The 24,497-nt window shown below is 34.4% G+C and overlaps 1 protein-coding gene across 2 annotated transcripts in view; it reads right to left on the bottom strand.

Annotated features, from left to right (window-relative positions):
* The window catches only part of PSMD14 (proteasome 26S subunit, non-ATPase 14), a 101,476-nt gene that overhangs the window by 11,884 nt on the left and 65,095 nt on the right, over positions 1-24,497 (bottom strand). For both annotated transcript variants that reach the window (XM_039253449.1, XM_039253450.1), the window contains 3 exons: positions 13,716-13,823; positions 7,169-7,243; positions 2,461-2,586 (listed from right to left, as the gene is read on the bottom strand). In XM_039253449.1, coding sequence (XP_039109380.1) covers positions 2,461-2,586; positions 7,169-7,243; positions 13,716-13,823 — 309 coding nt within the window. The remainder of the gene's footprint in view (positions 1-2,460; positions 2,587-7,168; positions 7,244-13,715; positions 13,824-24,497) is intronic.

Here is a 24,497-nt window from a genome sequence, read left to right as displayed (position 1 = left end):
ATTTCTAACATGATCCCAGGTGATATGGAATCAGCTGGTCTGTGGACTATGTGAATACTGACACGATATGGGACACACCAATTTTGGCCGACTACTCTGATTATTTGTGAACTTTTTATACTGCCTCTGTTTGCCCAAAAGTGAAGAAAGGATCCTTCTTTTCCACTGCAACTTGTATGGGTAATAATCAATCGATATTTGTCAACAAAACCATGCATAAATGTTTTACAAATTATAGGTTTTCAGTCCATTAATGGGTTGCAAACTATATGTACATGTATATAATATGTATCTAATTGAAACAAAATTAAGTCAAATGAGAAAAAAAGCAATATACCACATGTAATAAGGGTAAATATTGTTTTATAAAACTTTTGTTGCAATTACATATACATACATACATTTATTTGCATGTACTCGGTCAAAAATGTAAAATCTGTTTTTTAATTTTTTTTTAAATTTTTTAATGTTCATATATTTTTGAGACAGAGAGAGAGAGAACGAGAATGTGAGCAGGTGAGGGGCAGAGAGACAGGGAGACACAGAATCCAAAGCAGGCTCCAGGCTCTGAGCTGTCAGCACAGAGCTTGATGCAGGGCTTGAACCTACGAACTATGAGATCATGACCTGAGCTGAAGCTGGATGCTTAAACAACTGAGCCACCCAGATCCCCCCAAAATCTGTTTTTCATGTGGATTTTGGCCAAGAAAGCTGTAAAATATATGTTATGGGTTGAATCATGTCCCTAAACAAGATATACTGAACTCTTAACCCTGGTTAGAGATTAAAGTTGCCACAAGCTAAAGAAAACCTGGGACTGAAGAACCTGGAAAAGGAAAGGAAAGGCATTCCCCTGGAGGCTTCAGATGGACCATGGCCCTGCCAACACCTTGATTTTGACCTTTGGCCTCCATAATCATGAGGCCATGTATTTGTTTTAAGATACCCAGTTTATGATAGTTTGTTAAGGCAGCCCTTGGAAACTAATATAAGATACATTTTATTTTTTAAATATATATATAGTTTAGTTAGAGACAGAGAGGTAGGGGCAGAGAGAGAAGGAGAGAGGGAATTCCAAGCAGGCTCCACACTGTCAATGAAGGGCTTGATATGAGGCTCGAACTCATGAACTGTGAAACCATGACCTGAGCCAAAATCAAGAATTGGACACTTAAATGAGTGAGCCACCCAGGTGCCCCTAGAAGATATATTTTAGTCATAGCTCAAGTATTTTCTAAATTTCAGAATTATAAAAAATATAAATCTATGAACAAGAATATTATGGCTTCATATATTATAGTACACAATAAACATTTTCAGGAGATTCTACAAAATACAACTTTTTAAACATCCTCATATACATGATCTCCCCTAGTTGTTATTTGTTTTTAAGTTTATTTATATACTGAGAAAGAGAAAGAGAGAGAGAGACAGCGAGAGAGCGAGCGAGCACACAGAGAAGGGGCTGAAAGGGAGAGAGAATCCCAAGCAGGCTCTGTACAGTGCAGAGCCTGACACAGAGCTCAATCTCATGAACTGAGAGATCGTGACCAGAGTCAAAAATCCAAAGTTGGATGCTTAAATGATAGAGCCACCCAGGAGCGCTGCTAGTTATTCTTCTTTACATCATCATCACTTATTTTTTTGTAGCACCAATCCTAATATATTATATTATGTTTCTTTGTTGTTTCCCCTACCAGAAAATAAGTTCTGTGAGGACAAGTATTGCTTCTTACCATATTCTCAGTGCCTAGTACATGTTAGGTTTTCAATAGACGCTTATTAAACGGAAAAAAGAAAGTTCATAAACTAAACTGTATGTAGAAGTATTAAATGCTGTTGTTATCCTACATCTCCTCGTTTCCCATTCTCTTCAAAGACAAAGCCCTTTGGATAATCAAAAAATGTCTGTAAAAATACTTTATATGGCCTACAATAGGGGTTGGCAAACTATAGCCCATGGGCCAAATCTAGCCAGCTGCCTATTTTATTAACGTTGTACTGAAACACAGCCTCACTTACTCCTTTACATACTGTCTGTGGCTACTTTTCTACAACAGCAGAGTTGAGTATCTCCACAGACTGGACGGCCTGCTAAGTCCAAATGTTTATTATCTGATCTATAAAATAGGCCACTCTATTTTTAATTTTTTAAATGTTTTATCATTTTTGAGAGACAGAGAAAGATAGTTTAAGTGAATAGGGGCAGAAAGAAAGGGAGACACAGAATCCAAAGCGGACTCCAGGCTCTGAGCTGACAGCACAGAGCCTGTTGTGGGGCCTGAACCCATGGACTGTAAGACCATTACCTGAGCTGATGTTGGGATGCTTAACTGACTGAGCTACCCAGGTACCCCTAGGCCATGCTATTTTTAACCAGTATATATTTATACAATACTTGCCATCTAATCATATGTATTCTAAAGATTATAAGAAATAAATGTGGGAAGTAACTTTCACCTTATTGTAATTCTTGGCTAATTCCAACATCTCTTTTACCACTGATTCATTGTGTTTACAGTGTTCACTGTAGTCCTGAAGTGTCAAACCTTCCATCCAACTCTTCTTATGCAAATTTAGCAACATCTGAAAGATACAAAGAAAAAGTAATAATTTTCCTGCATTGAGGATACCTCCTCACTTGTCTCAAGAAACAATTTCACAGAAAAAACTTTGGAATTAATGAATTTAAAATTTAATTTTATTAACTTAAATTCTAATAGGAATTCTCCTAAATTTATATTAATATAACCTAAGAAGTATTCCAACCCAATGGCCTTTGTATTTGCTGTCCTTCTGCCACAAAGGCTATCCTTATCTTTGCATGACTTACCTTTCTCATTTCCTTAAAGATAGATGGCATTCCTCACCACATTATATAAAAAAGCCATCTTACACTATGTTAAACATTTTTCTTCCTTTTACCTGCCTTATTATTTTATAACACGATCAAAACCTGAAATTTTTATTATTGCATTTCTCTCTTACTGAAGAAATATCAAAAGAGTAGAAACTTTGCCCAGTTGATTTCAAGATCACCACGATGTATATTTTAGAACAATATCTACTCAAACAAACATTCAATAAGTATCTATTGAATGCATAATGAATGAAAAACTATGTTATACACCAGATCTCTAATAGTTCATACAGCCCAGTTTTCAAAGGCTAAGGTAAGGAGGTAAATGCTCCATTTACTGAATGACTTGATGTAAATCTTACTGCACCTCAGTTTACATATTTATGAATTGAGGGCTTATATTAGATACTAAGTTTCTTTTCAATTCTAATAGTCCATCCATAATTTTTAAAATGAAAACTTCCTTACTGTTTAAATGAAAAGTCATGTAACTGGGCAGGAAATCACAGATTTATATAGTCTGCAATCAAATCAGCAAACTGGGATCAGACTCTATTAGTGATCATGGAACTAAACACCTTAGTTCACTGTTTCTCAAACTGGACTCCTAGGTCGGAGTATGTAATTCCTGAAAGTTCCTAAATTTTAAAGTTTAGAGTTTTTAAGACAGTTTTTCTTTAGTCTTATCATTCTACAAATGTTCTTTAGTTAAACTTTTAATTGGGTAATGTTTTAAAATGACTCAAAATCACTGTGAAAAAAATGGTTATCGTTCTTTTGCCATTAGAACCAGTCTATTTTGTGAGATCCATGAGCCATAATCTGAAGACGTAGCTAGAAGTGTAGAGTTTGGTTTAGAAAAACTATTCTACTTGCTTAGAGACTTGCAGTTATATGTGGCACAAAGGTTTCTTAACGCTAGAGAATAAACTGCATGTCAAAAATCACTTACGAGACTTTGCAAGGCACATAGCTCCAAATTCCTCCATTCCCATTCAAGGGCCTGAAGAGACAAGAGTAACCTGCAAAAAAAACCCTGAAAAAATCCTACACAACTAAGTCCAATTTTTTGACTGCTTCCCATCTTCTCCACTGATAAGTGTTCTAGATAATATATCTTCAGGAAATTGTGGTGCAGCTGCAACTATATATATTATAAAGCTACCTGTACTTGAGTGTGGAGAACTGGATTTCCCACCACTTCTAATGCAGTTTCCACAGAGCATGAGGATATCCCTACCACGCTTGAACAAGGATTCCGTTGGGACCCCTGAGTAAGTATAAAGCTAATTACAGGTTGATGGGTTAAGAGTAAAGGTAGGGCCTTTGATACCATAAAAGTATCTGAACTGAGCTAGAAGGAGCATAAACATAACATTAATTAACTTACGTAGGTATTTGTATCTGTGTCTTTTATGTTAAGGATAGTGGCTAAATCTGGGGGTTAAAAAGGGAGGAAAGGCTGATGTATAATTAGCTGGATATTTCTAAATAGCTGGGTGTCAGATATCAGACTGAAAAAATATTCACATATAAAAATTCTCAGTTTGTGTCTGGCTGGTGCTCTTTTTCATGGCCAGTATCTATTCTATAAAAATTAAAAATAAGTGTTAAAAATATACTCCAAGCTATCAACTAAATCTACCACAGTAGAAATAAACTTTGGGACATAGGCAAGCCACTGGAAGAGAGCTTAAAGGCTCTGTGTGTCCCCTCAGGACAGCAAAGAACTAGCCCCTGCAGCCTCTCACTCATCACCATGCTCAAAGCACACAGGACCTTTGGGTGAGTTTACTGGTAACTTTGACTTTTTAAAACAGTGTATTATAAAACTTAAATCAGAATTCTCCTTTTGATGAATGCCTTATACAGCACATCCTCCCCACAATATATGTATGAGATTAAAAATGGGGGTCATCTGGTTTAAAGAGGCAACACTGACAGATGAATTGATAAAGAAGACATGGTATGTATGTGCACACACGCGCGCGCGCACACACACACACACACACACACACACACACACTGGAATATTACTTGGCAATCAGAAAGAACAAATCTTGCCACTTGCAACTATGTGGATGGAACTAGAGGGTATTATGCTAATTGAAATTAGTCAGGGAAAGACAAAAATCATATGACTTCATTCATATGGGGAATTTAAGATACAAAACAGATGACCATAAGGGAAGGAAAGCAAAAATATAAAAACAAGGAGGGGCAATAAAACATAAGAGACTCTTAAATATAGAAAATAAACTGAGGGTTGCTGGAGGGGTTGTGGGTGGGAGGATGGGCTAAATGGGAAAGGGGTATTAAGGAAGACCCTTGTCGGGATGAGCACTGGGTGTTATACAAGGGGAAGAATCACTGGAATCTACTCCTGAAATCATTATTGCACTATCTGCTAACTAACTTGGATGTAAATTAAAAAAATAAATAAATAAAATTTAAAAGAAATTTTAAAAAAATGAAAGAGGGGCAGTACGAACAGCCCAATTTATCCCACTTCTCATGTACCTCATGCGCTAGAGGTGAATACCCTCCTAAGGTACCTTTGTGAGGAACAGTTGAAACCAGTTAAGAAAGGTCTTGTTTACTATTGATTACTAGTCACATTTGGACCTGAGAGTCATATGGGAACCAAAATGTACTGGCTATCAATAGTACTCAGTGCTTTTAAAAATTATAAGTGTTGGGGGGCCTGGGTGGCTCAGTCAGTTAAGCGTCCGACTTCAGCTCAGGTCATGATCTCGCGGTTCATGGGTTCGAGCCCCACGTCAGCTCTGTGCTGACAGCTAGCTCAGAGCTTGGAGCCTGCTTCTGGTTCTGTGCCTCCCTCTCTCTCTGACCCTCCCCTGCTGTCTTTGTCTCTCTCAAAAAAAGAAAAAAAGAAAAAATTTTATAAATCTTTCTCAGAGAGAAATACAAGAAGCTAATTTGGAAGATGACTAATACTAAAAAAAAAAAAAAAGCAGTTCTGATTATAATTTCAAAAAGCAACAGGCAGACTTAAATATTTGGCATTAGTTAAAATAATCCTAAAATAGTAGAAACAAAAGAATGTTACAACCCACCAAGATGTGAGGTGATTTTTAAGGTAATCAAACTTTAAAACTGCCTAGTATAAAATGGGGTAAGAATCTAGCTATAAATATCTGAAAATGTTACCACATTTAAACATTTTTTTAATGTTTAATTAAAAAAAATTTTTTAAGCTTATTTATTTTGAGAGAGACAGAGAGAGCGAGCAGGGGAGGGGCAAGGAGGGAAAGAGAGAATCCCAAGTAAGCTCCACACTGCTTCAAGGGTGTGAAGTGTGAAGCCTGATGCAGGGCTTGAACTCACGAACGGTGAGATCATGCTCTAAGCCGAAACCAAGAGTCGGACGCTCAACCTACTGAGCCATCCAGGCACCCCCTGCATTTCCCTTTTGATTCACCTTAAGTTTACCCTTGTAAACAGGGTTTACATATGGGTTGTTTCTTTCTTTTCTTTAAGTTTTTTTAATGTTTTATCTATTTCTGAGAGAGAGAGAGAGAGACACTGTGAGCAGGGGAGGGTTAGAGAGAGAGGGAGATACAGAATCTGAAGGAGGTTCCAGGCTCTGAGCTGGCTGTCAGTACAGAGCCCGACGTGGGGCTCAAACCCAGGAGCTGTGAGATCATGACCTGAGCCGAAGTTGGAGCCCAACCGACTGAGCCACCCAGGCGCCTCTTTTTTGTTTTAAGTACTATACAATTATAATCTAATTTATTCCTTTCAAACTTGGAAAGTTTCAAAAGGTCATTTTATTTATTTATTTATTAGCATTTATTCATTTTGAGAGAGAGAGAGAGCATGAGTAGGGGATGTGCAGAGAGAGAGGGAGACACAGAATCTGAAACAGGCTCCAGGCTCTGAGCTGTCAGCACAGGGCCTGACATGGGGCTCTAATTCACCGACCGTAAGATTATAACCTGAGTCGAGTCGGAAGCTCAACTAAATGAGCCACCCAGGTGCCCCTTGAAAGGTTATTTTACTGGAAATGATAAACTCATCAGAAACATCACAGAATGAGGAGAAAGATTTTTATAGTTAATCATAAAACCAAACATTAATGTTTGTATCCTACTTATTCTCTATTTTAGCACCTACCAATAAGGTAAATGTCTTTAATATGTCCAATATAATATTGCTTTATGTTCCTGAAATTCATTAGGAATGAAAAAATATTTGAACACATCAATGAAAAAGGCCAACAATTCATATTCAAATATACTAAGTAAAAGTTTAAACGGCCTTCTAAGATAAAAAATTTTAACTTACCTTCTGTTCCAGTTCATTTTTCCGGTAGTTAATAGTAATGGAGTAATAGTGTCTGTTTAGTCCGTGAATTAATGCCTATATAAATAATAAGAAAAGGGCAAATTAATATTTTGCATGTAAAAGACAGTTCAAAACTGCTGACATATCCTGCAAATAATACCTTTACTATCTTCTAAAAAGAAGCATTTTCACCTAAATAAATGAAAATATTTTTTTCTCAACTAGAAGTTTAGAAGGTTTAGAAGTACAGTCACACATTCTTCAAAATATCATACACAGTAGCACAAATTCAACAGTTTCAGTAGCTTTGCTCAGAGTTAGAGAGAGGGTCTGATCCCACTATAAACTAATTTATAAATTAATTATTCATAATCTATAAATAATACATAACTTATTAAGTCTGATTTTATGATATCTAGGGGCTCTTTTTTATTTCAAAAGAAAAGCCTAAAATTTAGTCATAATAATACACTTATCTTTTCACACACAACATTAATCTGGGTTTCCCTTTTTCTTGATTCAGTTCTAACAGAATTAACTAATTGTGTCCACACATGTCTCCAAATTAACAAAGTCGAGTTTGTTCTTACTGGGTCCATTTCTTTACCTCATGGTCTTAACCAGTGAGAAGCAATCTCACTAACCAGAATTTTTTCCATTGCACTTGTCTTCTAAGACAGACAGGCAGATCATGATAAAAATTTAAGCTAATGACATGGTTTTATTATAAGAAACAATGAAATCTGTCTGTGATGAAATTCATGGACAACTGCTCAAATAATTGAATGCTAGCAACGGACATCCAAATGGAGTTCAGAATGGTACTTTGGGAGACCATCTATCAGCCAAGTAAGGTATTAAAGTACAGAAATACACCTTGGACTTATGTTCAAAAAGTATAAAAACAAAAAGGGTTTGGGGGTTAACTCAAATATAAAGATAAAGCTAACCAAAAAAACCACCACACTCTCTATTGGATTTTTACAGTTAAGGTCTTAAGGTGTTGAGGTAGAGGATTAAGGGGTAGAAAGGAAACATTTAATGAGTAACCAGCACCTGTCTTGCACATTAGGTCTTCTAATCTTCACAACAACCCTATAAGATAGACTGGTCCCATTTGTATTTTGACAGATGAAGAAAATATAACACAATTCTTAATCTATACCAGTTTTATAGCAAGGCAAAGATGGGATTTGAACCTGAGTATTTCTGACTCCAAAGCCCATGTTTTTTGTACCATACTATGCCACAATGTATCTTAGGAAATTCTTGGATTCATAAGTCTTTATTTACACTTTAAAGGGCCAGGATAAAAACAAAGCATAGCCAGTCTTATTTTAAAACTTTGCTAAGCAAAAATCACTCCACCAACTACTAAAACATTTTAGATATGTCCTATAACAATCCATTCTTATTCTAACATCTGCTATAATAAAATGGTTGATGTACAACATTAAAGTACTAAGTGCATCTATTAAATCCTTATCCATCTCAATAATCATTAGGAGTAGTGAATTAAATTTCAGTGCTCAGAAATGCTGCGCTGTGCAGATCAAAAAGTGGAATTAATCATGGCCTCCCTTAATACGTACCAGTATTTATGTAAGTTAGAAAGCATATCCCCTGGGTAGAAGGTACCTAGTCCTCCCAGTGGATAGAGCCTAAGTGGAGAGTGGAACTTAACACTAGATTTCAGTTGTCAATTGCCCCCTCATTGAAGTGTCTTTGTACAATGCCCTGACTACATACTTCAGCATAGCAGCCATAAAGCTAGTAACACCTATGGCCAATAAACACAAAAATTAGCCAGTGTGCCCACAGTCTACATTTTGGGGAGTAACTATACTGCCTAAATATACAGTTTGGTATTTGAAGGCACTATCTACTTGATTTTCACTTACATTATTTAGATAAAACTAAATAAAATTTAAATAAAATGATATCCTCAAGCAGTCTTCCAATTTCACTTACTCACCTGCTGTGTACCACCAGCACATTCCAAATCATAGTAAATCAGCCATGTAGAGTCCTCCTTTCACATGAGCCCCCAAAGCTCAGCCTCAGTGAATATTAAATTCTCTCAAATTAACCAATTTAGTTGACAAGTTGAGGCAGCATATACCAAATATAAGATTTGTTTTATCAAGAGGGACAGCTAACCTTTCGGAAGGGTCAAATTGCAAATTAAACAGAATATACTAAAAATGCCACAGTATGTCAGATAGACAGAGGAGAAAGTTACATGGCTACGAAAGTTCCTAAAACATCACTACATAACTTTTTAATTTACACTTAACAAACATATGATGATGGACTTAGGAAAATTTAGGCAATTCTTCATTAAAACAGGATTCATTCCCAAAGCTCATTCATTAACTGGCTATTTAAAATCTGCAACAGTTTCTCAGAGAAGCATTACAGTCTGATTCTGTTCTATACTATTACAGTCTGATTCTGTTCTATACAATTATATACTGTGGGCTAAATAAGCTTTCAGTGGCTGACCTGAGAAACCAACCACTTTTTACAGTACCATTTCTAGGACAGGACATTTCGGATTTACTAACAGCACTTAGCTTATTTATGTGCTTCTTGTATATCCTCACCCTCGTTTTCTATGCTCAAATCCTGACAACCTTTCAAAAAGGAAATTCTGCCTAGGTTAGTACTCATTATCAGAGTAAGGTGCTATCTGTTCTAGATTAAGAATGGGTTGGAGGATCATAGATAATGAGTTTTTGGGTTACTTCTATGCTGTTTTAGTTCATCTTTAGAGTAGAGATTCATAATTTTGTTGGCATGACAAATTCAAAACAAGTACACAAGTTGTCATTACAGTGAAATAAACTTCAAAATCAATCAACATTTAAATTATTTATATTTCTGTATTTGTTCATTCATGTGAATTATCAGACTTAATATTAGAAATGACTTTGGGAGAATGGATACCTAATCCCAATGAATATTTGAGATTGGCTAAACCATTAGAGTGTAAATAATAGTGAGAAGGAAATGCAGTAAACTTAGAACTGTAGTGATGCATGAGCAAAGGTGGCAGAAACTATGGAACAAAAATAAAAGCAGTTTATGAGAGGCAATCAGCTATCAGCTTAGAATGAATCATGTAGAACCATATTTTATGTAAAAGGATTGCTGACAACGTTGTAAAATAAGATCCTTTACTTAAACGGTTTCCTATATCAGAGAACTAAAACCCACCATCATCATACTTCACTGACACTGCCCAGACTGTTGAGAAGAGGTTAGAAGTTCTATCTCCATACACTCACTGCCATGGAAAAGGAGGCGTATTATAAAACACTCAGCTTATGAACTTTATGATAACCTATTTACAGGTTCTGATAGGTCAAAAAAGCTCCAGGCTCTTAAAAAAGGCATGCTTATTTAGATCCAAAGGTAAGTTTGTTTGCCTTAAATTAATTTTTCACTGATGAAGTGCAATGTGGAGCTAAATAATACCCATTAGATCATATTTTTAAATGGAGTTTTCTTTATAGAAATATAATAAGTGCTGAAAAGAAACAAAACATGTGTTTTGTTGTTCCCTTTAGTGTGAAGAACTGGGTTGCGGACAGCAAAACTAGAAAAGAGTTTCTGCTGACTACCTTTTGTACCTTTTGATTTTTGAACTGTATAAATATATTATCTATGCTAAAATTAATTATTTAATTAAATTCCAAGTGCAGTATAAAGAACCAGGAACACAGGTTATGAATATCAGTTCCTACATTAACTCACTATAAAACCTGGGCAAATTTTGAACTTTCTGGGCCTCAGTTCCCTCACCTACAAAATGGCCACAATGGCTCCTTCCAGGGCAACTGTTTTATAACTGTTCAATCAGTACTGAAAACAATGTTTTTCAAATAGCTTAACTCTGTCAGACAATGCAATTGTATTTAGTGCTATACTTGGAGGCTCGGGGTCCTTGCACAATGCATCTGTGCATCAAAAGTTACCAAATTTCCATGCAGTTTACAACCCAAGCTTCACACTTATAGTACGGTTCTCAAGGATCTGAAATGCTCTAGACAGTTTTTTAAGTGGAATACAGTTTAAATTTTTTAGTTACTGAAATAAAATGCTTGCTAACTCTCAATCCTATACTTTTGACAATAACAGTCAAATATTCCAAGGACAAAATAATACAAAGTCTCATATATTAAAACAAAAGTCTATAGGGTAAGCACTGTACTTTGGTCTATCAGGATTATTCATGGCTTCCCTTATTTAAAACATGAAAGTTAACATAAACTCTATTAGCTCTGTCTTATGGTAGCTATTTCAAGATTGTTTTAGTGCTTAAAAATAATGTTTTCTGTAAGTCATAAATGTTACAGGTAGTAGTCTAAAAAAAACATGGAACTGGAAAAACCAGAAAAAATTCCATAATACCACCACTGAAAGTAATCAATAATAACATCTTGTTATAGGTATATAGGCACAGTTTATAAAATGTGTATTTGCAAAGAGAAGAACCTGCATATGCTATTCTATAATCTTTTTCTTAACATATTTTGAACTTTCCTCAAATTATTAAACAGTAATCTATAATACAGTCACATTTTCTCCACTACTGTAAGTATAACAGAAAAAAAATCAGTGTTAGAAAAGCATTAGTGACCACCAGCATAAGTGGTTTCTATCCCCACTACAAGGAAGTTGGTTTACAAGCAAGGCCCCTCAACACAAACTAATTTTCCTTCAAAATAAAAGCCTTTTGGAAAGGCTTCTGACGCCCAAGTCAACGATTCTGCTAACATATATTAAAATTCTATTATAAATATTATCATTTATTTCAGGTGCTTTCTTTCTAGCTTGTCTTCAAAAACTAAGAGTTTTCTTCAAAAACTAAGAAAGAGTGGCTTTGTTCTGTCACTTGTTGGCTTGATCCTATTTGAGTGTTTTAGTATTGAAACTGTCTTAAAACTGTAAAGCACCCAGATAGATGTCATTCTGATGGGCGCTATATAAACTGTGAAATAAATATATTACAGATTTTAATTACAAGGAAACACAAGCTAAAATGAAAGGAAAAACAATGATGCTGTAGCTATTATACATTTATACACACAGGCCCTTCTAACTTGGGTTTGGAACTTGCTTTATAAGGTCCACCTTAAATGACAGACTGTAAGGTAGCACTGAAAAATATAAACTGGACTGCTGTAGAAAAAAACAGATTTTAATATTGACTTTACTCAATTTATAAAGTTAAAAAGCAGTGTTTACATTTAAGACATGAAACTGGCAACAGGTGGCTGTTGACTTGCAATTAGTAAAAACTTCTGGCAGAAATATACCATGTAGTAATCACAATGATCTTGGATTGTGAGATGCTACTTAACCTTTTGCAAAAAAATAATGAAGCAGTATGATACTATGGGGGTTTATAAGAAAGGTCATTATCACAGGCTAAACAGGTCCAATAATATATTCTCTTGGAACATACAAGCATGGGCTTGTCTGTACCCAATCAAAAACACTGGTAGCTTATTTCATACTCATTAAACTCTTCAGTTTTCCCTGACTTGTAAAAAAATTTTATGCAAAAGCAACACACCTTAATTCTTTGAAACAAAACATTTCACTTTGACAAAAATTTCAGACAAGTGACTGCTACAAAGGTAAGCATCTAAAGGTATAAAGTTATCAGAGTGTAACCCAGGCTTAACCACAGTTAACTATCAAAGCCACAACTCCCCAAAGACAATCATATGACAGAGCAAGGTTTCAGAAGGCGAGAAGCAATAGCTACTTAATGTCTTTGTCCTATGTGTTCTATTTAACCAAACATGGTATTTCTGTCCGTTTAATTAATCTTCAGAGAAGCAATTAACTATATAGACACAGGTTGTGGTGCATTTAAAAACACATTTAAAATAATCTTTGCAAACAATAAAGATTTGTGTAAAAACAATGAGACACGTGAATGATACAAAGAAAACATTAATCACTCAGGAGGATATTAAATGCCCACATCACTGCAATAATGGTAGCTGACAGTATTAGAAAGAACAAGATATAAATGAATCAAAAGTAATATACAGATAAGTTTTATAGAATTTGTTTTAAATGTGGAGATTAAACAAAGAAAAGGTAGAAAGTTTTACATACCATTTAGGAACTGTCTCAAGGTGTATCAATTTTCTCATTTTTAATGCTGAGAAATGTCTACTAACCAATCAGTAGTGATACCTAACACACTCTACCTGAAACTTGTGTCTGTCCTTTACTACAATGTTAACCATGCAAAGCCATACGGTACTCTCAAGATAAAGGCTCTTCTCTGCTCCCAAAATGGATATCCTCAAACTATGTTAGGAAAGTTTAAAGACTCCACTAAAAATGGACTCAAAAATGAGGGAAGGTAACTTTTGCAACAGTATTTCAATAATCACCTTCTCAAGCACAAGAAAAATTGCCAACAAATTAAAATGCCAAGTTACCAGATCTGAATGTGGCCATTTATAACAGGCTTTTAAAATGTAAAACAGTTTTAACACATTATCAATACAGGCATTACCTGGATAGATGGCTTGTTTAAATGACCCAGATTTGAGGTTGTTTGTCTTGGTTCATGTCCTAAGACCATCATATTAGCATTGATCAATCTGAAGGCATCAATAACAACCTGTAAAAATAAGGTGTCAGGTCAATTCTTTTTTAAAAAGCAAGTGATGATGCCAAGCAACAGTGGACAAGGCATGATCAACCTGCATCTGTTTCTGGCCTATTTCCAGAAAATCATTTAATTATAATATTAATAAAAAAGAACCTCCTGCTGACTGTGCCATCAGCACACCACCCTCTATCTTGTAATGTAAGGTGACACCAATTATTGCAATTTTCATGAAGCAGTAAAGAAAAACATTAACTTTGCATTTTTAGTATTGAAATACATCATTACTAAACTTACACAACCAAACAGCCTTCATTGGTGTGCATATGTTTGTCACCTAAATTTTATCTAATCAAAATGAATGACAAAGAGAAACGAAAACTGAAAGTGAGCACAAGCTAAGGGACCACATGTAAAGCCCAGCCCTGTCACATCAATTATACTACCACAGTACTTGAAATGACAACAAAATTACAGCCAGCAAGGCACTTGCTCCATGTATTCTCTTCTAGTCAGATACCTTTTACTTCTTGTGACTATAAAAGACTTTATACCTTGTCTGATGGCCTTAAATATCCAAGCCACTGTCAAGAATAAGAGGCAAATAACAAAAAACCAAGGTCATCTGTGCTTTGAGCCAGGAACATGATATAGAATAATATGGCCCTAAGTTCATAGTAAAGAAATAACAGGAAGTATCATCTTTTTCTAAGTGTATTCAATACTTCTATAAAAAAGTACAAATTTTTACATGATACACTATCATCTGTTAGTTCTTTTATATTAAGAAATTTAACAATAATCACATAGTATCCTAACATTTTTTTCCTGTTCATTGTCATTGATTTGATGGAACTCACTGAAGTTTTTAAATGTTGTGAAATTTTATATAAAGCACTCAGACTTAAGAGAGATACTTCTTTCTGGGAATTTAAATCAATTACCTACAGAATAAACTCAATGCTTTTGTCACATAAAAAAAATCTTAAAAAGCAAGATAATGTATTTTCCTAGATTTGCCTTAAAGGTGCTTTAACTGAGGTTTATTAACGCTGTAAAAGCTAACATCAACTACACTGTTTCCCATCTGTATTAGTTTGAGTACAGATGAGTAAGTTTAGCTGAGTAAGGGGTAGAAAATAAAATTTATTCTTAAGTTAAGCCACATGAAATCTAATCAAGTCTGAAAAGTCTGTTTATAGTTATGTATGCATGCTTGTATACTAAGGAACAAAATCTAAAGAAAGAAAAAGAAAATCACCCTTTCTTAAGAAACAGTATCAAAGAATACAAACTTAGACCAAAGCATTACAAGTGTCCACTCTGGCAGGCCAAAAAACCTGCAAATCAACTTCAAGTTTTGCTCTTATTTCTAATAGTCTGAATTTCCCCAAAGAGTCCTGCTTCCTCAAAATAAAACCAAGTATCCCCAGAACATACATGATTTAATAGTTTGTGAAAACGTTTTTTTCTCTACAATAACTGAAATTCAGGCTTAACTTTCACATTTATAACATAAATAAGTATGGCCTAAGCTTATGTCTCTTGCTTGTACTTAAAATTTTTAATCATTTATTTTCATAGAGCAATAATAAAAATAGGTACTAATATCAGACATGCTTTAGTACAAGATTATCATAAATAATTTCAAGCACTTGTTTAAGAAACATAGAAGTAAAATTTTCTACTAAAAAACACAGAAGGTAAAATTAAATGTAAGCAAAAGGAGAAAAATGACCATTTTAATAGACAGATGTACTTAAATAAATGCAGGATTAAGAACTTCCACCATTTAAGTGTTGTGGTCAACTTATGAGCAAAGCATCATTTTGGCCCAACGATTCTTAGAAATCTTTTATTCCATTTTAAATTTTTAGTAAAATCATTTGTAGAAAAAACCCAATTCTATGGACAGTTCTATGGACAGAACTATGAACATTCCATCATCTATCACAATAAAATGACTGTATTTTTTTATACTGAACACTTTTAACCTCAAACAGCAGGCAGCTATTTTATATGCAAAAATCTCTGCAGTATTTCTCTGGAAATATTATAAGCAGGTGTGAAACGTCATAAAAAGGAAATGAAAATACCAGCTAAGCAGGTATTATGATCAGTTAGAAACAAATCTAAAACTGAAAAAATTAAATTACGTTAAATGATAAAACATTCAGAAAGTGATATACTATTCAGCTAATAAATGATGGCCTATGTGAAAGGACATGCTTAGATTGACAATTCCTGAACAGCAATATGATAACCAATAAAATACTTTAACTACACCCAGATTAAAGGAATTTGCTGCCATCGCTATAGCAACAGTCTTAAGGAAACTATCATGCTCAACAACCTGCAGACCAAAATTAGATTTAGTACGCAATAAAAATATAAATATGGCAATATAGTCTACATTTTAATTTCTGTACAATTTTATAATTGCCTTTTGTGCTGTGAGGATAAGTGGGTTTCTCCTTTGGAACAACCTATCAAAATAGACTCATTAATGTCCAGTGCACTAATGAGCAATGGGTGAAGAAGGTGTTAATTATGCCACAGTAAGATTCAAGAAAAAGCCCTGGTGAGCACTTGGAGGTGTGTATAAGCTGAAGGCATTTCTCCATGTTTATGTATTTACAGCATGATGCAACAGAATGACAGCAAAGTGGTCACTCCATGGATAAGAACGGTATCTTAGATACAATACACCGCACAAAGAGCCCCCAAAGATTAATTAAGGTATGGGGGAGGGAACAGGGGAAAGAATCCATTTTTGGAGCTACATGAATTTTCTAAACAGTTTGTTTTAAAATATACATACATTAAAGCAGTTCAGTTTATATCTTATAAATCCAAATAGTAATTTAGCCAAAACTCTTTACACAACAACTACCTCATTAATATGTAATAACAAAAACTTCCAAACTAAAGTATAAAGGATATTTTCAGGAATATGATGCCAGACTTTTAGAATTCCTTTCCAGGCTGAGATCCTATATACCACATTGAATCTCTATCCACCAGCCTGACCATCTAATTTTTTCTGGTACAAGTGCCTTGAGACTTTTCAGAGGTCACTGCAACAGTAGACAGCTTATAACAAAACCATTAGCAGTTTGGCTAGCTTAGGGAAACCTCTTACTTTCCTTTTTTGTTTATTATCACTGCATGAATCTGCAGCATATGATAGTTTATAATTTCTCAGGCTTGTTAAATTCATGTTAAAGGTCTGTTTTCTTGTTGAATAAATTTTGTTCATATAATGCTGCCTATTTCATACACTCAGTCTTTAATAGCACCTTTGGTCTATGCGCAACTCACAGATCAAAACAGAGGACTAAAATAGGGGTTGATGATGCTATTTACATGTGTGATTCCTGCTGTCTTCTTGTTAGTAGCTTTAATATAATAGAAGACCTTGTCTGTTTTGTAATTAACACATCTTTACTGGAGAGATATTTGGAAGTGATTGCTGTGAATATACTGGTTAGTAAAATAAACACAATCACACACCACTTTCTGTTATCAGACAAATTTGTGAATTGTACACATTATACTCCAGATCAACAAACTGTGATATAACAGCCAAGTAGAAGACACATATTTATATAACCCTTTATTTTTCTGAAAATATGTATTCACTCTGACCTTGCAAATATAATTAGCTTGTGGGATGTGCAGATTTCAGTACCATGGTTGTTTTACTAATTGCAACTCTTGGAAATAGATACTAAATATTTGGAAGCTGCCAATACAAAATAAAAACTGCATCTTTTTTGTACATCTGTCTTAGCTTATAAAAGCAAAATAGTTTTAAAAACAATACTGTGTTCCATATTTATTCCAAGCACACCCAAGGGTCAAGGACCTATCATTTCATTTTAATAACGAATCTGGTTTAGGACTCAAAACTGTAATTATTTCCAAATTCAGCTTAATCCATAATTTTTTGGCTTCTTTCATGAGTATAGTACAGTTTATCCAATATGCTATTTATTTTCAAATTCATATTTTCATATCAACTGCTAGGTCACTGAGAGAGTAAATTTCTAAGGCATCAACCTATGTTTCCCAATATTTACTTTCAAAGGAGGCTCTCTTATCAAGCAAAGCTCTTAAAATTAGTTTAATACAAAGGTGTCTGAAAGAAAAATGCATAAGCACTTTTGGCAGTAGTTACTAGAATTATAATCTCTTTGTCTCTCTCTTATAACAGTAGCTGCCTTTGGCATTTCCAATTGCATTTATATTGAAGTCAATGACTACGGAAAGTGTTTAATATATAAAATAACAGAAACAGATTTTTTTTTAAAGCTTGAAAGAAAAATTTTAAGACCTCAAAATCACTGCCAAATGTTAAAAAAAGAAAAAAAGTTGTAATTCAGTTACCAGTTACGTTACATACTTAAAAACTATATAAACCTGCTACCGTATCTAATGACTATAAAAATGCTAGTGTAGAAAGAAAAGCAGCGCAGCACTCCATACCAAATACCCTTTATCACCTAGAAATGACCTGTTATCAACTGCTTAGGTTGTTTCTAGATTCTTTAAAAATTAAGGGGGCATGTGACCTGGGAGTACTGCTGGGGTTTGTGACCCTGCCGTTACTTCTGCTGCCATGCACTGTCAGACATCTATAAGAGAAAAACATCTTCTGTCTCTTGTAAGCCCACAGCATAAAAAATTCAAAGAAATCTTACTTTTTATGCCATTTCCAATGAAAAGCACTAAGAACTAAAACTGACTCATGCCAAATGCATATCACTGAATTGCTGTGATTTCTTAGTCTCAAGTTTGCAACACGGAAATTATTTATAAAATGTCAATTTTAGCTCTGGAAAAGAAATTCCTATGTGTATGTACATTTTCTTTCTTCATCCTTGGAGAACTGCTTACTGTAGCTAGGGATCTGTAGTACAACTTCAATATACTGGGAGAAAAGGGGGATGGGGTGGAACTAGCATAATGTACTTTTCTGACAAGTGAAGACATGCATCAAAATGCAAACAGTAAAGCCACAAGTTTTTTAAACATGTATGCCTTAATGAAAACAAATGGATCTTTAGAAACTAGCATGGCAAAAGGTTATTAGAAATTTTTGGATTCATAAAACTTTATATAAAAAGAATATAATTAAGGCATAAAGTGAAGTTCAGCAGGATTTTTTCTGGTATACACGAAGTCAGTCTGGTATAGGTGCCTAAATGCTTGAGATACAGGATTCAGAATCCTAAATTACAACTGTGGCTCTTCAATGGCTAGCTCAGCGAGCCAGGGCAAGTTATTTATGCTCTCAATGTCTCCATTTGCTCATGAATGACACCTCACAGAGCTGGTGGTAAGATTAAATAAAATACGTGCATACCTGCCACCATAGTTCTTAGTGTTATTAACTGTGGCAGTCACAGAGTTGCCCAGCTCAGACCCCCTTTCAGAAGAACCTGCTGCAGAGAGCATAGCTGACTCACCACCTCCGCATGCTACACCTTTGGATCTTCTGGGAGTTCACCCTACGCCATGTGTTCTTTGGGCTACTCCCAGCCAATGAACGAGCACAGTGGGGGTACTAGAAGCTAGGATTCTTCTAAAGGACAACTTTGTATCAAGGACTCCCCATTAGTCTGGCTGAAAATTTCTCAGCAATACACTGTAGTCTGATATTGTTCCTACCCAACTCTATCTTCCCTTTTTCCTTTTACAGGGTCAGACCTGTACTGCCGTCTGAAGGGTCTCCCCTTTATCCACCACAGGTGTTTACCATAATAAATCTCTTGAACAACTAATCCAATTTTGGTACCTGCTTCTTGGAACACCCAAACTGATCTGATAAACACAGTAGAGTGCTGCTACTGCAATAGTATTAAAAGTTAGAAAAAAGCTACTCCCAAAACCAAATCAGAATTATAAATTTGGCATCCACGGGCACTTGACATGAAAACACCAACAGAAAATCAGGGAGAACCATTGAAAGAACACTTTTTAATGTTTATTATTTATTGCTGAGAGAGAGAGAGAAAGAGAATCTGAAGCAGGCTCCAGGCTCTGAGCTGTCAGCACAGAGCCCAACACAGGGTTTGAACTCATGAACCACGAGATCATGATCTGAGCTGAAGTCGGGTGCTTAACCAACTAAGCCACCTAGGTGCCCCAAGGAAGAAACATTTAAAGACATCTATTTTCTTAGGAAAATTCCTAATTAAAGTTTTTTAAAAAGGATACAGTTATGCTAAATATTATTATCTCTTTTTAAAAATGACAATATGCCTAGAATCTTGACACTCGGCATACCAGATATTTCTAGATAGTGACAAACACGAAACTTAAAAACTGAACTTCTCAGGGGACTGACTATTAATGATAGAAGAGAGTATCATCTCTGGGTCACTGGTCTGATACCAACTCTGAGTACCAATTCTATCTAGTGGCTACTCACACTATATACCACAGTCTATATAAAAAGAACAAGTGACTTCAGATTCCTTTCTGGTATACAAACTAAAATTAGTATGTTATTGACAGTTCCACAAAAAGGAAAGAAAGAAAAGGCTTTAGAGACTAAAGGCAGGAGCTCAACCGTGTTAACGAGATGGCAGGGCAGGTGGATAAGAGGAATAAGAGACCTACACACATTTCTTGTGCTGCAACATCACCTTCAAAGCAAAATGCAAATATATCCTTCAAACTGCCATTTCTCAATATGCAAGGTCATTTTTGTAAGAAAAATATGTAATGGTTAATACTTTGTTGTATATCGTCATATATTTTTATTAGGCATATTAATAAATACTGTATAGAAATTATCTTGTTTAATCCTCTCAACAACCAAGAGGTTAAGTATTAATATTCTCAGTTTATGGATGAGAAAGCAGAGGCTCAGAGAACTTGGATAAATTAAATGAGATAACACAACCAGCAAGTGATATCACTATGATCTGTACATACACAGCATGCCAAAGCCAGTACTCTTCATCATGAAGCTATCTGATATAACATTTTCTCCTGTCTACAAAAGCAAGAAAAGACTACTATTAGATCAGTTACTTGACAGCTGGTTTATGGCTTAATCGCTATCAAACAAACATCCATTCACCAGAAGAGTACATGGCACACGTAATATGGTATAGAATAAACACCTATAAAAAACAAGAGCTCTAAGGAGAGCATTTTATATAAAGTTTTATTACTCACGTTTCTTTTTCCTCAAAAAGGGGCATTCATTATCTATAAAAATCTGACCACTAGCTTTACAAAATATATACTTTCCATCTCCTCTCACCGATCATTTTCGAAATTCATAAAATACCTTCCATGGCATACTGAACGGAAAAACCCAAACATCACAAAGTACTGACATGCATTTATTCTGGAATAAAAACTGCACACAGTAAAGCAATTTGGAATGTAAGAAGTGCCAGTGGGCATCTATTAATTAGCTTACTAGTCAACTAAGAATAATCATTCAGGAATCAACTATGAGCTACAAGAATATCTACTCCCAATGATAAGAACATATTAAATCTATTAAAACTAAGTCCCAGGTACAGAATCATCTTCACAATTAACAAGGGCTAATGTCAAATCATTTCAATATGATCTTAAACAATTACTGTATATATGGGTTATGGAAAAGCTTTTTTCTACAAAGTTATGGTTTCCATTTGCTGGTACAATACTGGCATTAATAATAGGGGCTAGATCTTGTTCTTCTCTATGTCCCCAGTGTATGCCTGGAACACAGTAATGACCAGGAAGTACCTGTTAAATGAATGACCAAGGATCTTTAGATTGGGGAAAGAAAAATATTCAAGAATTAAAAGTCATAAATAATATTCTTACAGATAATAGGAAGAGTGTTAAAGGTTTTCTTGTATCTTTACTGAAACAGCTTAAGTTGAACTAATTTGAAGCAGATTTATATCATTCAAAATGCATATCAAGTACTAAGCAATAATAAAGTAACTCAGAGACTACATTATTAATATAGAAAGTATAAATTAAAAGAACTATACTAAGGACTGTTAGTTCTAGATAAGATTTATGTTTCTTAGAATTTTAAACATAAAATTGCTTTAACATTCGTAGCTGACAATTTTTTATTGTATCAGCTAAATAAATGTTATAAACTATTAAGCTTGTCTATCAGGAATAGTGTAGGCACATTAGCATCTGTAATTTCTTAGATGGCCTCACAAATCTGAGAATTTTATAAAACTTCAAATTGATAATAAGTGTATAAAACAGGAAGCAAACAAAAGATAATATAGTAACAAAACTTGTTCCAAGAGTTGGATGGGTATGCTCACAGAGCTATATTAGGAGTGGAAATAGAATTTTTATGTGTCCTATTTTCTATTTTTCTCTTCCAATCTGGAAAACTAGATGAAGAAAAGGTGTGTGTGTGTGTGTGTGTGTGTGTGTGTACAATTTGAGATTAGGACTATCCAGCTCTAACTGGCCCTTATGGGATACCAATTTAAAAAAAAAAAATCTTATAACAGGTATTTGGAATATCTTTCACTATCTTTAGAAGACAAATAGCATGTTACACAACTCTAGCTCTGATTATATTACACAAAGTTCATACTCATTAAGACTAATATCTATGAACTGGCTCACTGACCTTATCAATCTCCAGTTTCACTTATTTAATAAATGACTCTATGACCAATAACTTAAAAATTACTAAACCTCATAAAATTAACCCTGTTTTTATATGCTAAAAGCCAGATTTGGTAATAGCTGACCACTGACACATTCATTCTTTGATTTTACTTTATCAACATTTATGAAGAAAATGATTTTTTTTACCAGACACTACATAAATTCCCAGATATGAAAACATTTCCCCACTGAAAGAGGCCGCAGTCTTATAGGAAGATAATATACAGGCAGATAAACAAAACAGGTTTGGCTGCAATACATTAATCACTTCAAAGTTTTGACTGCAATTCAAAGGCCAGAATTTTAATGTAGTTATTTTTCTCTTAATTAGCATGTCCTAGAGAAATATGTCAGAAAAATAGTAACTGCTCAATAAAAAATCAGCTGAGACTATTCTTAAATTAGGAAATAGAAAATATAAGGGGAAGTTTTCATTTCTTTTGTAGTCATTACCTTCATCTTCTTAAAGTGAAGCAAGTTAATGTATTTTGTTCTTAACAAAATTGCCAGAAATATTCACATTCAATATATTAAATATGCTAGTTGTCTCTTTAAAAACTATCAATTATTTTAATCTTTAGAATATAATGTCACTTACTGCACATTTCCTATATGGCATGCACACTCTACTCATTACATATATCACTTCATAATACTATGAGACAGGTACCAAAATCCCTGTTTTATAGATGAAAAAACTGAAACTCAAGATTCGGCAACTTGCTCAAAGTCATACTATAGAGAGGAGATAGAGGTAAAAATGGGATTTGAACGCAGGCCTAAATCCAAAACCTATGCTCTTCATTACTCTATGCCCTGGCTTTATGACATGTATTTTCTTAACAATAAGAAGAAAAAGCTAAAACAAAACTATTTTTGAGTAGTTTAAAATCTCCACCATCTTAAAACTTCTAATACAAAATTTTTGGAGAAGTATTTGCCCTCCTTATCCTGAAAAAGACAAAACCTTCTAAATCTCTGAAAACAAAAGGTAAACTCTTATTCATTCCCTAATTCTTTCCTCCAATATTTGCATTTATTCTTCAAAGTTCTTTTTTATAAAATGCTGACAAAAAAACAGTAACAACATCAAAAACTGTTCATTTTACATTCTAATGTATCTGTAAAATAAGCATGAACAAAGAGATTAAATGTACAATCTGGAATAGAACTGTTTCTATGTTCTTCACCAGGAGGTACAAACTCCTCTTTTCTAAGCGATGTGCTATCAAAACTCAGTCCAAGTTTCATTTACTTCGTGCAGCCATACCAATTTCTTTCTAATTTAATTTGCATTTACTATGTTTGCTATACAAGTACAACTTTATTGCATTCTGGCACATACATGGTTCTGAAGAAGTATTTGCTGGATTATTTCTCTCTAGTAACCATCTTAATACTTAAGTTACAGAAACAAAGCAGTATCAGTATAATTTGTATTTTATCAGGATGCAACATAGGGTATCAAGCATATAATGGGCAGAATGTTATCTGGCTCACTAATGACACTAAATGTCTATGACTTATCTTCTCAAAAAGACAGACTTTTTAAATTTTTATACCAGAATCAGTACACAGGCACATCAGATGTACTTAAGAAATACCTGCTGATAAATTGAGGATTTCTGATCAGATTAAATACAAATTTCTCAAGAAAACTCAGCCAGGGTGAAGATTTATATGGACTAAAGGGTTATGAGGGTTTTTTTTTTCTTTTAATGTTTTCAAATAGAGAACAAAACATGAAGACTGTTAACAGCAGGTAACATCTGAACATTTTACTGATAGGAATTGTGATAAGAAAATAGGTTTTCAAAAGTAGTAATGGTTGCATGGTAGTTTTATGATTTTGTACAGTCACCATTCTTTTTGCCCTAAGGAAGCAGTATAATCATGTTACAAGTTAAATTAACTTTGAAAGTCCAGTTGTGGGCTAAATATTCAGGATAACAAAACTTTAGAGGCTGTCACTTTACTACTTGAGAACTGAAGTTAAAGTACTTAAATATGTGTATTTTATAA

This window comes from Hyaena hyaena, unplaced genomic scaffold (assembly GCF_003009895.1).
Source record: "Hyaena hyaena isolate Hyena2069 unplaced genomic scaffold, ASM300989v1 scaffold_450, whole genome shotgun sequence".
In the NCBI taxonomy this organism is placed as follows: domain Eukaryota; kingdom Metazoa; phylum Chordata; class Mammalia; order Carnivora; family Hyaenidae; genus Hyaena; species Hyaena hyaena.
The sequence above is the reverse complement of the archived record's forward strand: the minus strand, read 5'-3'. Positions and strand labels throughout refer to the sequence as shown.